General features: G+C 47.5%; 1 protein-coding gene across 4 annotated transcripts in view; it reads right to left on the bottom strand.

Moving 5' to 3' along the window:
- Window positions 1–1,781: 1,781 nt before the first annotated feature.
- The window catches only part of FBXW4 (F-box and WD repeat domain containing 4), a 61,492-nt gene continuing 48,001 nt past the window's right edge, over window positions 1,782–15,272 (bottom strand). For all 4 annotated transcript variants that reach the window (XM_071812076.1, XM_065843671.2, XM_071812077.1 and 1 more), the window contains 3 exons: window positions 3,085–3,225; window positions 2,771–2,912; window positions 1,782–2,540 (listed from right to left, as the gene is read on the bottom strand). In XM_071812076.1, coding sequence (XP_071668177.1) covers window positions 2,424–2,540; window positions 2,771–2,912; window positions 3,085–3,225 — 400 coding nt within the window. In that variant the 3' untranslated portion in view covers window positions 1,782–2,423. The remainder of the gene's footprint in view (window positions 2,541–2,770; window positions 2,913–3,084; window positions 3,226–15,272) is intronic.

Below are 15,272 nucleotides of genomic sequence, written 5' to 3'. Positions count from 1 at the left end.
ACCGTCTCCACTTTGCACCAGCTATCCCTGTGCTTAGATTACTGCATCTCCTTCCATCCCAGTTTGTATTTGAACAGCTCATGCCCAAACAAATGCTACTTTTAAGTGAGGAGGTTGCGGGCTCCCAGCATATCTCCTTGTCACAGGAGATACGCATCTGAGGCAGGAGGGTGCATCCTTCTACCTACCTGTGCTGGCACCATTGTAGCTCTGCTCCAGCCAGGAAGAATCAAAAAGCAGTTACAAGAGTGCAGGACCCAAACATGGGCTACAGACAAGAGACAGGACTGGCAGCAGCAGCCTGTCACGGGGCACCTGCACCAGGAATACTTGTTCACCTCCTCAGTTGACATGCTCATTCCTACTCTGGGCCTTGCCCAAGTCCCAGTGCAATAAAGAACCTCTCCTCCCACCCCACAGTTACTCCAGTTCCTTCACAGCCTCTCCCTAGGGACACTGCCAAAGACATTTAATATCTCCATCCCTTCCAATTTCATTAAAGGACCTGTAACACACCAGGACCTGAGAAAAACCAGACCTCCTCCACTCCCAAGCTCTGCCAGTTCTCTTTCTCTCTAGTCTTCTATCTAATGCCTAATCCTTTACCTAAAGCTCTCCTCACATGCAGAGCCCGAACACAGCAGCAAGATTTAGCAAGCCCTGAGGCAAAATACCGTGTTTTCAGCAACAGCTCAGTGTTACAAATAAACCAGAGGTCACCCCAGAATCATTATCCCGGGATAACAGTCTTTGGGATCTACAGTTTTGAGCTGACAGAAGATTGTTCCAACCATGACACCTTTTTAGAGCAGTAGATAATTGCTTGGGGCACTTAGACATCAACTCCACACGAGGAGAAGGTGTAGCATCACAGTAGCTACAAAGGAGCTGGCAGCAAGCAGGCACGAATGGCAGAGGACAGGCACAGATCAGAAACTGTGACACAGAGCTGTGCTGGAAAGATCCTTGTGAGAATGTGATCCTGCAGCAAAGCCATGCTTTTAAAGTACTTTGCACCCTGAGCTGCTGTCTCACATCCACTGGGAATGGAGGTTTCCCTTCAAGAAGGTGAGGAGCTGGTGGGTTCCAATCCCTCCCTGCTCAGGCAGGGGCTCCAGCAAACATCTTCCAATTTTTGTGGATCACAAGGGAAGAGCAGCTTCTTGGCAGTGGAAATTACCTATTAAGTTCTAACAAAGCACCATGCTGAGTGTTTTACCTTAGAAGCACTCCCAGTTTGTAATACAAAACCTCTCCTTTACCCATCCAGGACACCCAAACTCATGGCCAAGTAGGGTTCACACACCTCCTTCCTCAAGGATAACCAGTCCCCAGATACTGTTGCATTCACCCACAGCACATTCATCTACAGATGCCCACATTCCTCCAGACAGGACAGAGCACAGGGAAAGCTATGGTTTTCTGAGACCCAGCTCGGGTTCAGAAGGCTGACACAAAAAAGGAGCAAAGCTCCCTTAGATGTGCCTACAGGATCCCAGCAAATCACATCAAGGCTTTAGTGTTTGCAGTAGTCCAGTCTGCTGCTTCATTATGCAGGCAGCAACCCAGTTGCAGATCTTACTTCTTGAATTCTTGTTTGAAAAAGTGACACAGATCCAAGATCCCAGTAACTGCCTTCAACACAGCAGTGTCACAGGGTCTAGCCAGGGAGACAGATCTGTTAGACATGTAGACAGCATGTGAAAATAGGCCCAGCCTCCTCTGTGGTCAACAGGTAACATCACAGCCCCTTTGGCACTTGAAACAAAACACACAGTCTCTTTTGTTTCCCTTCAGAGTTTTATTTAGCAAAACACAACTGTTTCAGCCCTGCCAAGTGCACAGCCTGACCTGATGGCCAGCTTGGGGAGGCAAACACTGATAGCAGGGCTGGCTCTACCTTTTAGCTCAATTCTTGCTCTTGGCTGTGAAGGACAACACAAGCATCTGTCAGGAGAGCAAGCACAGGTGAAAGGTGGGCCCCACTCCAGGTGCTTCTCCCTTCCACCGAATCAGTCCACCCCACATACAGCCTAGACTTGCTTCACATGGCTCAGAGCCTGGCTGATCTCAGCCTAACTAGTACACAGCTGATACAGCATCCCAGCTCAACTTGCCCCTCAAATGCTGTATCCACAGAAAAAAGGAAAAAAAAAAACAACACAGGTAATAAAACAAACCCTGACTTGCACAAAATAAAAAGGGTAAAGGACAGTTAGCCTTTATTTCCACTAACAGGCAGGTGATGCTGAGAAGTCTGGCCCTTTGTGCACTCTTCAGTGTAGCTTTCTGGCTGGAAAAAAAAAAAAAAATCCCCTTCCCAGAAGCCTTGGGGGCCATTCTCACCTCTCCTGCCCTGCAATTCCCTGAGCCAAGTGTCAGCTCTGCTGAGTTGGGGTGACCAGAAGCAGCTGTGATGCCCTTCACAGGGCCGTGAAGTCGAGGACATGCAGGGCTGATGCCAGGGCAGCATACAGGTGGGTGGTACTGAAGCGGAGGCAGTACACCGGGCTGCTGGTGGGTGAAGACAGGTGAAAGCTCTGCAAGAAAACAGGAGAATCAAACTTTCAAAGAAGAGGTTCGCCCAAAGAGCCCAACCAGTGTTACAGACCCAAAGGCTGAGATGTCTACAGGTTAGGTTCCCCACGGCGGGCTCACCCCAAAGACAGCCCAGCAGCCCCTCTCTCCCTCTTCCAAAGAGACACAGGCACTGCGCTCCAGAGAACAACTCAGAAGCTCTGCTGCTGCCCGGCCTTCAGCCAGCCCTCACCTGCAGGCACCGAGTCTGCCGCTTATCCCAGAGGCGCACCACACCATAGTAAGAAGAGCCACTGGCAATCATATGGTTCTTATCGCTCCTTATGCAGTACAGGGCGCTGTCATGAGGCTCTTCCCACTCTTGGACACACTTCCTGCAAGGGCAACACAAAACAGAGCAGGGCTGAGCCTCCACTCCTCCACCACTGGCACTGGGGCCCACTTCGCCTGAAGCTGCTCATTCAGCTGCAGGTGAGTCCCTGGTCACTGCACAAGGAGAGCCTGGGAACCTCGCACGGGCCCCAGATGCCAGCAGGGGAGGCTCACCTGGTGCTGGTCCGTATGTCCCAGTAGCGGATGTAGGTGTCATACCCACATGAAAGGAGAAGGGATGGCGTTTCGTAGAAGACATCAAGGACTCCGGCTCCACGGTGGAAGTCAGTCCCTAAACAGGTCAACAGCTGTCCGCTACAATGAAACACAATATGGGAAGAGTCATTCAGAGCAAAGTGCCCTTCCAATTCAGCTGGTCAAAGCAGAGATGGTGTCACAGAAGTCTCCTAGATCTGATTTCTGCGATTTAATAGAATGCAAAAGCCTCCCCAGCTTCTGCTACCAGTTGGGCTACTACTGTCATGGAGGGCGACCAGCAGGAGTCACAGCTCTAAGAGGAAGAGCCAAGAACAGGCACAGCTGACCCCCAGCAGAACAAGGTCATTTTCCTTGGGAGAAGTGACCAATATGAGGGGCCCTGTTTCCATGAGAAAGAGTTTTCAACTTAGTCAGATTCCTGATAACCTGCCACTTACCTGGTCAATCTCTTCCTATCCCACACCATCCCAGACTCCATCCTTCCAAATACTGCCCACTGAGATATTTGCCCTTATTTTTGACACACAGCTCAGATCCACAGACAGATCAGGCTTTCCTGACCCAGTCTGCCATAGCTGTTCTTTTCAATCCCCTCCAGTTACACTGCATAGTGCAAACACCATGTCTGGGCCTGAACATGACAGGTCAAGAGCAACCACCCCAGGGCTGCTCTGGAGATGACTTCCAACAGCTAGAACTTCTTTTTTTTTTTTTTTGACACCCTCCTCCTTTTTAATTACCTGCTTACTGTGGAAGAGCAAAAGCAAGATCTAAGCCAGATGCGCTGTGGCTGTATCATGCTGCTGCTTGTTCACATGCAGAACCAGCAGCTCAGCAGGTGGATCATGCCTGGTGAGGGCTCACCTTGCCAGAGTGCAAGAAGGAGCTTGAGCCCCTTCCCGTCCCCAGTATCACTCCATCTACCCCAGCAGCCAGCAACACCCAGCCATGGCAGACTCTCGGGAATGGAGGGGACAATCAGCCCAGCTGCTTGAAATGGCCACCTATTGCAATCCCTCCTTTTCTTCCTCCTCACACCCTGTAAATCAAAAATGCTGGACACAATAAACCCTGAAGCACCTGCTTTTCAAACCCTGCTGCATGGCCACCCCTCTCCAACAGGCTCTTGGTTCTCAGGACAATGAAGTGGTCCTGAAAGCCGACAGCATGGATCCTGCAGTGGGGTCACTCCCAGCATCTCCCCCCATTATTTTGTTACTTTCTGCTCCTTGATCCAGCATCACACAGTTCTGAGGCACATCGCCAAATGCCTTAATTCTGTCTGTAATCTGGGCTAAAGCCCTCGTTGGGGGATAAAGACCACACAAAAGGAGAAATAGAGTCCTGGGAGATGTTAAAACAAGTAAACACCTTTGTGTCAGGAGAGAGAAATCGCTGATAAAGCAGATTAGTGCCTCGAGCCCTGGTGTCCCCAGATCAGAAGGCGAGCCCTGGCCGATCTTTGCAGCCAGCACGCTTCTATGATCACAGAGCTGGCAGCATGCTGAGGCCAGCCTGTTTCCCCGCAGTCACTCTCCAAAGAGCAGATTATGTAGAATAACAATTTCTTTGTGGCTGTGTAATTCCCTCCGTGACCGTGGCTGTGGGCAGCTACATTGGCCCTTGATGCCAAGGCCCTAGCAACCATTTAGAGAGGCCAACCAGCCCTAGCGATGGCCTCCCTGTGCAAACCTCTCGGACAAGCTTTAACATCAAGTGCATGAATTAATCCCCCCCCCACACCCAACATGAATCCAGGGGTGCTGGCTTATTGGACTTTGTGTTTCTCCAGGCAAGGGATCGAGGGGATTCCACGCTTCAGCCCTTTGCAACCTTCTCACAATACATTAACTCTTGGAATGTTACTTGCAATCCAACCCACCAACAACTCTGCACCTGTGTGCAGGTTGGGAGGTTGAAGCATTCGCAGTCTGAGCACTGAGAGCAAGAGCTGTGGGGTTTGCCTGGGGCAGACAGGTCCTCGGCTCCACCATGAAGAGACGTGGGTGGGTGTCTCTGAGCTCCGGCACTCCCTTCAAGCACACAGATCCCCTCCATCTGCCATTCTGCAAAGCCAGCAGGACAGATGGACATGCACACAACCCTTCTCAAGGCTTCCACAAAGGCTTCTTCATCCTACAAGTTATATGTGTGGCCCATAATTGTAAGACATACAACAGAGGTGTGAGAAGAGTCTGCTGCTCTCCCAAACAAGAACCCTTGGACTACCCGTGTGATGCATAAGGGGCCAGACTGTCCAACCGGCAGAGTCATCTGCCAGCCGCTCAGGTGGGAGCGGGGAGTCTCTCACAGGAGATAAGCTACTCAGCAAGCCCCAGGTAGCACCAGCAGTTTGGACCCCTCTCTCCCCACTTGTGCATACTGCTGCCTCTTTTTTTTTTTCTTGGTTTCCAAGGGTAGTCCCTGGACTGAGGCTCTGAGCATGTGGCACTTTGGGAGAGCAAACCAGGACAGATAGCTGTACATGGGTCACAGAGCCCAGCAGCACATCTGGTGAATATCTCCTGCTAGCTAGCTGAAGCCTGTTTGTGTTACTTACCCTCTACCATTTTTCCTGATAATACACCTTTATTATGTAAAGGACTAAGTGAGCTCAGGGAGAGAGGAGCACTCTGCTGAGAAGAGGTAGCAGGATGCAGAAGCACATCCAGAGATCTTTTACTCACTGAGATCAGCCATCTTCTTCCTCTCAGGTGCTTGAAACAGGTCGCAGCAGACCGCCTCACAATCTCCCACCTCTATACAAGCACCCTTCACATCCAGAGTGGGCCTGGTTACGCTACAGCTTGTCTTCTATCTCCCAGACCAGACCTCAGTCTGCAGTGCTGCAAGATGGCAGCAATTTTTAGTGGCAGCCTGGTGATGTTTCCAAGGAAAAAATTTCAACATTAAAGGGACAGGAGAAGCTAGAGACTCTGGATTCCTGCTTTCAGAGCTTCCTCTGCAGCATTGAACACCACCTAGGTGCCTTGCTCCCAGGGTTTCTTCATGCCTCCACACCTCACTGCAGCGGTACCCAAACATCCCAGAGACACACCTTTTTTCTTCCCTCCACTTCCCTTTCCAGCCTAGGCAACAAAAAAGAGAAGAAAAAAGAAAGGGAAAAAAAAATAGCTTTTCTCTGTAGGCAGGAAAGGACCACAGATACTTGTAAGTTACTGCAGCAAAGCAAACGTTGCTTCCCTGGTTTGTTAATCAGTTCTTTTTCCTGCCCAAGTAACAGGTCAGTCAAAGCAGCTTTCAACTGGGAGGTCCAGCCCCTGCATGCAGCAGCAGTCCTCCAGTAGTTTACAGAAACAACACATTAGTTGCTACAGTGAAGCACTTATAATCCAACACCAGGGGAAAAATCATTCTGTGCTTCACACTGGGCACACAACACAAAAAAATTAACTGTTCTGGCATGGGCACACTAAAACTGATAAAGATGCAGAACGTGATTAATATTGCCCCCATTTTTCAGCAGATGAAGGTGCCTCTAGACCAGCTACCAACCATGCCAGGCTGCCCCACATCCCTGCAACATACACAGCCATGCTGGGAAGGGAACACCCTGCCACCAGAACTCTCCCAGCCTTGGGATCACAAGTTAGTGCCCACAAATTGTCCAGTTTTCATTATCCCACATACTCCATGCCCTCAAATGCCAGTCCCCAATAGCTCCTCTTCCCAAGGAGCAAAACCCACAGCTAATCCTTAATAACCCATAAAGGATGAAGATAACCCAACAATGGGCAAAAGAAAAACAGCAGATACAGCAGCATATCACTGATGGTTTTCTAACAACTTACATGGGCAAAAGACATCAACTCAACGAGGAACAGAAAGAGATGTGACATCTATCTTGAACCTTGTTTCTCATTAGCTTGCAGAGATCACCAGCACCAGCCAAATGCAGCAGGGAACGTCTTTCTCCTTTTCTTTATGGGCCCTTGTTCCCCCTCTGCACCCAAAAACCTTCCAAAAACCAAGTAGCTGATCCTTAGCACTTCGGAGGCCAGGTGAAACCCAAGTGAGACAAAGCATGGAAGGTCCACACCACCTCCCCACGACTCCCTGGCCCGGCAGCACCAGCAAACGGAGGCTGTTTCACTCCCAGGCCTTCTTTGGGCAAGCCAGGTAGTTAGCTGTGCACATGATGGGAGCTCTGTTTTCTGTACAGGACAGCCTGGGCCAGATAGCGCAAGGGTTCTGTCCCAGTGCTGGTGGGACTGACAGAAACAACTCTGCACTCATGGAGCTCTGTGCAGCAGGATCACAAACGTGACAGACCAGTTTTCCTGGAAACCCCAGTTTTCCTGAAAGGCTCGGTCTAGAGCCAGAGCTCTCAGTTTCAGCATCTTAACCACAAACCACCTGGGCCAACACAGCACCTACAGACACACAGGTTGGCCTCCAGAGCCAAGCAAGAAACTCACAGATATTCTTAGTTTCTATTTTTTCTTAAGCATCTAGACAGACTGAAATCATGTTGGCAGTAGCCCAGTGCCAGCCCACAAGGAACAGAGACAGAGCAAATCCAGCAGCTCATTTCATTCCCAGCACAGGAAAGCTGTGTTAGCACCAGGTTCTGAACAAGATGTTTAAACAGAGTCCCTGTGTCTGGGAAATGTATCAAACTTGTGAGTCCAAAAATGAAATGCATTTTGTTCATGCACTACAGAGAATCCTTTGATTCATCTCCATCAATTCCCATGTTCTTTATAAAACAAGACTTTTAAAAATTACTTTTTAAATAAACTATTTGTTTGGAACTTCCACATTTCACTTGTTTCTTTCCATGCTGGAAACCTACCTGTGAGCATTGCTATCACAACGCCTCCAGCAGAGAGGAGCCTTCTAGCCTGGAAGGAAAGTGAACTACCACGGAACAGCAAAACCAAGGTGGTTCATTGAAGTTGGTTTTTTTTTCCCTTTCTCAAAACAGCTTACAGCTCTATTCTTTCTCATCCCAGCAATATGAAGACAAAATAAGGCCATGGCAGAGCCCAGATGGTTAGTCTTTGCATAATTCAGGGGATGCTGCTGTCACCAAGTTAAAACCATATACAGCCTCCCAAGCCACAGTGATTATTTGTGGGACCATAAAGGTTCAGGATTTCCCTGAGACCTTGCTGATAGCTGGAGTCCACAAGAAGTCTGCACCTCCCTACCTGTACCCTGCCCATTTGCTGCAGGTCTTGGGCAGTTGTCTCCAGAATACATGAACTACACTCCAAAAGCTGGAATGAAACAACAGATGCTTTTCTCCCCACCTTCAGTTTCTGGTGACCCCAATTCACTAGGCAAATTCTAGGAAACTGCTGAATTCAGAACATCTGCTGAAAACAGATGTGCAAAATTGAGGACATACTCATTCCCTCTGGAAACCTCATCTGTGAACTGTGATCATCCATCAAAGAGGAGAAGCCCTTGCACATAAGCAGGTGACTATTCAGAAACCAAGCAGAGATCTAGACCAATATTTTAGCTCCAATAACTACTTGCAGCAAGCCAGGTGGGAAGCATATACTTTAAAAAAAAAAAAAAAAAAGCAGAAAAAGCACTGTTTGGTTCAAACACTTGGATATTTGAGCTGAGTATCAAACAGAGAAAGGAAACAAAACGTATTTAAAAACAATTAACCAGAGTGCAGCATTTGCACAACTTTTGTCATCTGGTTTGGAGAGTGCACCAAAACCAAAAGGAAGAGCTGAGCTGTCATTTTTCCAGGTGCTTTGCAACAGCAGCTGAGGCACCCAGGGAATGCAGCAGCTTATGTGAGCGACGAAGTAAAAGACTTGGTCAACCAACATCTATAATGTTTGTAGGGAGAAGCATAGATCTTTGGCAAAGTTATTCTTCATAGAGTTATCCTACCCCAAGGTCACCCCTGCGTTTAGCCTTGACTACTAATTCCTACAGAGAGATGTGGGATTGGCTTGGGGAAATGTGAAATGGCTCAGAGATGCTGTTGTAAGTGACTTTCAGTAGAAATGTCTCTCTCTGCTTCCCCAGCGCAGCTGAAGGGACTTGAGGCAGTAGGGGGGAATGACACCAACCACGGTTTAAGATTGTGTTGGGGTGGGGGCAGAGACAGAAGAGGGAGCTTTGCCTTCTTTTCTTCTGCTTTCTCTGAATTGGCCCACACACACTTTAAATGGTCCAATAAAAAGATACAATTTCTTTACCTTTCCAGCTCTGGGACCCTGTGAGTTTTTGTTGTTCGGGTTCCCGTAAGGTTAAGTTCAGAGGATAAACTGACACACTGGGCTATGGGAAAAAGCCAGTTTCTTCAAATAAAGCCACGACGGTGCAAAAGAGACCCTGCTGGGGCTTTTATTTGGGAAAACAAACAGAAATGGCACCAAGCCCTTCTGCTTTACGAACCAATTTAACTATAAAACCAATGTTCTCCCTCTCGGGGGTGAGGAGGGGAGAGAGACAGGACATTACAATAGTCCAAAACCTCGGGGGAAAGAAAAAAAAAAAAAAAAGAACAAAAAAGGTTGTCTGTCCCCTTTTCTTTCTTGTCCATGGCTCCTTTTCTTAGCACACGTGTGTTCTTGTAAAAACAATTAGATTGCAATTTGTATAACATGGTGACCCCCAAATTCAGACATTTAACCCCTTTTCTCTGCAAAGAATGTCAAGAATGTCTTCTCTGTCTTTCTTTCCAACAGGATGAGTAGGGGGGAATTCTCTCAAACTGTGATTTCTTGGGGGAAGAGAAAAAGAGGGAGGCAAGGAAAAGAAGCAGGAAATTCTCAAAGCCTCTCGCCTTTCGCCCCACTTGTGTGGGAACAGGCGCCTGTATTGCTCCCTTTCTGGGCAGAACTCTGCAGGTCTCCTTTAGCAGGGAGACAAAAAAATGGAGAGTCCAAATCAAAACAAAGCCATCTGTTTAAATGAGCTACTGCTAGTCAGTGGCAGAGGGGGTTCCTCATTCACTCCTTCCCATTCTTCTCTCTTGCTTCTGTTGATTCTCTCTCAACCCAGGGAAAAATAAAGATTGCTTTTGCTTTGGCTTAGAGGGATGAAACTGATTGATGTGCTTGGAGTGTCCAGCCCCCACCCACGCTCTCTGATTGTTCGGGTCCTTGTAAAGTTGTCATAAATACGCCTGAACAGGAGTGCAAAGGCCACAGCGTGCCCTGGACATGCACACATCCAAAGGGCAGGAGCTGGCCTCATGGTCATCTGTAGTGAGACAGGACCAAGACTGCCACGGGGAGGAAAGGTTTTAATCTAAACACCTGTATGCTCTACAACAGTTTTACAGTTAGGTTAAGATGCACCAGAGCCCTCTCAAAAAAAAAAAAAAACCCGTCAGCAGAAGATGATTGTCTTTCTGAACACTCTCACATAAGCTAATGTCAAAAAAAACCCCCAGAAATCAGTAAAGAAAACACAAGGCTTCAAACAGTTTTGAGAACACATATATACCATGGGAAATATGTTGCACAGACAAGACTGAAGCTATGCATTATAGCCAGGAGACAGCTCTGAACACAAAGTCTGCTAAAAGGAACAGTATTCCAAGAGACCGTGACTTCAGGGGCTCCCTGGAGCAGCAAGTTTTCTCCAGCACTGGCTCAAGAAGTTGGCCATAGGCAAGAGAATCAAATCCTACAGTTCAGAGCTGCAGAACTGGGGTAGGATTGTCCTTCTGGCCTTGTCAAGGTCTCCTGAAGGCAGGAGACCTGTTTATACCTAGACTTGCTGCCCAAGTCACAAGTGGGATTGCCAGATCCATGAAAAAGGACCTTTTTCCCTTTGCCTGGATCTACATCTGAGGTCTCCATCTTACCTACCTTACTGTAGAGGGAATAGTTCCCAAGGACCAAATTAGAAATCCAAAGACAGTCATTGTGCCAAACTGATTTAATATGAACAGGCCACAGAAGGGCCCACCTGAAGACAAGAATTCCCCTACAACAGATCCCAGTTTGTCACTTCACCAACCCTATTTCCTTTGAATTTCAGAAAGAAGGTATGGCGTTTCTGCTTCTGATTAACTAAAGAACGTGTAAATCAGAATATCCAAAACCGATACTTTGAAAAGAGTAATCAAAGCCAGGAAAACAGGATGGGAAAACAGCACAGCAAAAATCAAACATGAGAGCCTCGGGAAAAGAGAATGAGCAGCCAACTAAGGAAGGGCAACGACCTGTGGACCATTCCAATGCAGTGAGTGAAGGCAGCAGAAGGCACACATTTGCATTCACTCACCTGAGGTAAGCACAGCCCAGAAAGCTGTTCAGCTCACTGTTGGACAAGTTTTGGACTGGCTATTGTGATTCAAAACTGTGTTCAGCCAACACAGAGATGCTGAGAAAGAAACCAAATCCTGAAAGGAGCGGGGAACATCCTTCCCACAGAGCCTAGAGAAAAGCAAGGTAGGAGAGGGGATTCTGCATCTACAGCACAGTATGGTTCTTCTGCCGCCAAATCCTGTGAAAATGTTATCAGTGCCAGGATAATATTTGCTATCACTTGTCTCTCCTGTTAACAGACATATCCACCCGCTTCTCTATGACTGGATAAATCCAGCTTAAACACCTGGGTGAAACAGACTCTCCACACTTGGAGTCAGTTAGCTTTCCTTTCAATCTAGCAACTCCAGTTCTGAATCTGTTTGTTCCCTTTGCCCAACAACCTCCTCTTGTTATTAAATTAGAGGGTCTCAAACTTGTTTAAACCTTGGAATTCAAAGCTGTGGAAAGAATTACCTTCTACAGAACTTGTTTTAGAATCCAATGCTAAGAAGTCTGCTTGTGTATCTTGGGCCAAGCTTTTACGTTAGAAACTTTTGTTGAAAACATTTAGCAAGCTTTATAACCAAGAGCTAGACCTGCAGATTCTCATTTATCTACTTAAAAAATCTGAGCACAACGGGACACAAAGCCACCGGATTTAAACAGGGAAGCATCAGTAGTGATCAGCTAGCCAGGGTGTTCAGTGCCATACACTGCAACTGTCAAATTACACTTGCTGTTTAAGAATAGCACGGCGAGCCCAAGTTTTAAAGCAACAAAACTGTTAAGAGTTGCTCATGTTCACTCTCTCAATGGCCCTAATGAGCCAAAGTGGATGCAGATTGACATACACTGAAATCTGAAAGACAGCAACCAATTCTTGCCCACCCCACTGCACAAACAGATGTAACCTAGCAAGTGTCCCATGGAATGACATATCAGAGATCAAGCTGCAGCAGGTTAGCAAACTTCAGCCAGCTACTTATGATGGTAATGCTCATGCTGGCCCTCAGAGAGAAAAAGCACAATGCAATAGCACTAGAGGCAAATACAAATTACTAACCTGCTCAGTAGCTGCCCTGAAGGACTCCTTTCCATCCCTCTGCTGAGGGCATCAGCCACACACCTGAATCTCCCTTCTCCTCCACTCTCAAGCCACTCTCATGAATCTTCTACCTCCCACCCCCCCAAAACTTGCAAAGGCACCTGCCTTGCACACCTGAAAAGCAGGGGGGGCCTGACGGTCAAGAAATACAACTCTGTATCTTCCCCTTTCATGCACTCTCTGTTTATTTTTTCCCCAACTCTTCGAAAAAGGTGGCAGAGATAAATGCAGAACAAAGAAACAAGCAAAAGCCACAGCTTTGGCCCACACCCTGCCTATTACTTGAGGGGGAAGGAACTCTTCCGAAAGAGGAGGAAAAAAAACGTGCTCAGACACAATGGCTCAAAAGGCCAGGCAGCAAACCAGGCTACTTTGTACTGCTAACAAGGGAAACCTAATTACAGGAAGAGGGCAAAGAGGGACAGATAAAAGGGATACAAAATTTCAACATCTGTTGCCATAAAGGGATAAGAAGTGGGGAAACGCAAAGTGTCAGTTTAGTGTCAGTGACGGTGTAAAGCCACTTTCAAAGGGCTCTGGAGAGGGAGAAAAACTGAACAAGAAATTAGAGGGTTCTTAAAAACAAAACACTCTGCCAAAAATGCTTTCAAAAGAGGGGAGGAGATGGACAAAGACTGGATATTTAAAAGGCAGAGGATCTGGGGTGGCTTGCTGGGCATAGCTAACTTCAGCTCAGTTCTCACAACAGCTCTCGTGCCCTGCATCTGTCATTGTCGTGTCACAGGAAAGGACCATATAGGACTTGTGCATTCTAAGTGTTTACAGCTTGAGGACTACCATGCCAGACAGATCACTGGTCCATTTTAAACATCGGGCTTAGCAGAATAGCTCCAAGAGTTGCTGTTATGTGACCTCTAGAGTATTCTACCTTACGGAGAAGCATCCTTGAAGCAGGGGCATTTCTCAGTTAAAGACATGCAGACCATCAGGACAGGCTGGGGAGCAACAATTCTCCACAGGCAAATGACAAATGCTGGCCTCAGAGCTGTTCCCAGTGGTGCATCACCCTCATCTCCCAAGGAGATAAAATTCCCAAAGGAAATAGGAGGTGGGAAGAGAAAGAAAGAGGAACAGGATCTGAAGAAAGTTTCCTTTTCTCTTGATTGCCATCAACAGGCTGTTCTGCTGAGCCACACACTAGCACTGGCAGATGAGACAGGAAGGTCTGAGCAAGGAAAGACAAAAGGGAGCAGAAGTACCTGACCTGCAAGAGGGGCAGCTGCTGTCATATCCCTCACTGGCACAGAGGGACAAGGGGACTTGCAAGAGGCCAAGGAGTCAGCAAGGCCTGACAACTGATGCAAGGAGATTAGTATCCAGTGGCCCATACCGCAAATTGTTCTCCTTTCCTATGCAGACCTCTAATCACCTACATTATCCATAGCTCCCCTCCCCACTCCCCACACACAATTTGATCCTGAGTGACAAGAAGTGCACAGCAACTTCTCCACATCTAAAAGCAGATGGCACAGTCTAGCATCTGTGGGATAAGATACGTCCTCCAGAGGTGCAGCTACTGAGCTTCAAAAGCATAAGGAAAAAAAAAATCCTCCTTCATTACAGGAGAAAAGGCCAGGTGTAGCAGCAGCTGGAATTTCAGCCATCAGAGACAGCATCTTGGCATTATGTGGTCATTCTTCTGCTTTAGACTCCCCTTGACAATTGCTTGTTGCTGCCTGTTGTGGCTTTGATCCAACACCATCATCTCAGAGTCAGAAATGAAAGACAGTTGTAGGGGTGGGGTGCAGCAAGAGGTGTTTCCTTTCTCCACTAAAAATGTCCTCACCACCAAACCAAACCAAGCCTTTTTCAAAGCCCAGAACATATTTCCAGGTGAAGACATTATCCCCTTCCTCTTGGAGGGATGAGCCACCTCAGGGTCAGGGAACAGTGAAGATCATAAATACGAAAACATACCATGACCAACAGCTACAAGCACCAGCCAAGGACTTATCTGGCCTGGAACTAAGAAGATCAGTACACAAAAGGTTATTTAAGCTTTAAATCCTTTTGTAGCGTGTTCTACCTCTCAGCTGTTGTAGAAAAAGACCACCTACTCCAAGGGAAGAAAATGCCACAGAAACTGCTGCAATGTTATTTACACACACACCCATGCAGAAAAAAAACCCAGTTATCTCAACTAACTGGTCTTGGACAGCACTAAACATTTAAGCGGTGCTAAGGATCCTGTAGTTTTAAACAACACATCTTAAGCATTGCTCTATCTTGCCTCATTTTTTTGACAGAAAAGTTGCTTAGACTCTGCTTTTAGAGATAATGTCCTTTCCACATTCAGCCTCTGTGGGTCAGATTCTGGCCCTCTGTGGCCACAAGGAAGGGGGGTAAGCAGCAAACTCAGGGGGCCTGGTTCTGTCTGCCAGATGTTATTAGGACACACTGAGCACAGAAAGAGCTTTTCATTCCCGGGTAGCTGCCTTTCTCCCACTTCTGGAGGCTGACCAGAAAGACAACATGCACAAGCCTCAAAGGAAGAAATAGCATTTCCCAACGAGACTGCTTCTGGAAACCACTGGAGCCTTTGAAACTTAATTCAAAGCTCTGCTGAGAAGAACAGTTTATGGAGAAGTCAAAACCTGGAAGGACAGCTCTGTATTTACTATGAATGACCCCATCAAGCTTCACACACTAGTTTTCTGGCCATGCTCCCTACTCAGTCTCCTGCCCCGGACATGCTGACAAGACTTCCAGCTCAACACAGGTCCCCAGAAAGGAAAAGACTCAGTGGCACAGTGCATTCC

The sequence above is a fragment of the Patagioenas fasciata genome, chromosome 8 (assembly GCF_037038585.1).
Source record: "Patagioenas fasciata isolate bPatFas1 chromosome 8, bPatFas1.hap1, whole genome shotgun sequence".
Taxonomy (NCBI): Eukaryota; Metazoa; Chordata; class Aves; order Columbiformes; family Columbidae; genus Patagioenas; species Patagioenas fasciata.
This window is presented reverse-complemented; position numbering and strand designations above follow the sequence as displayed.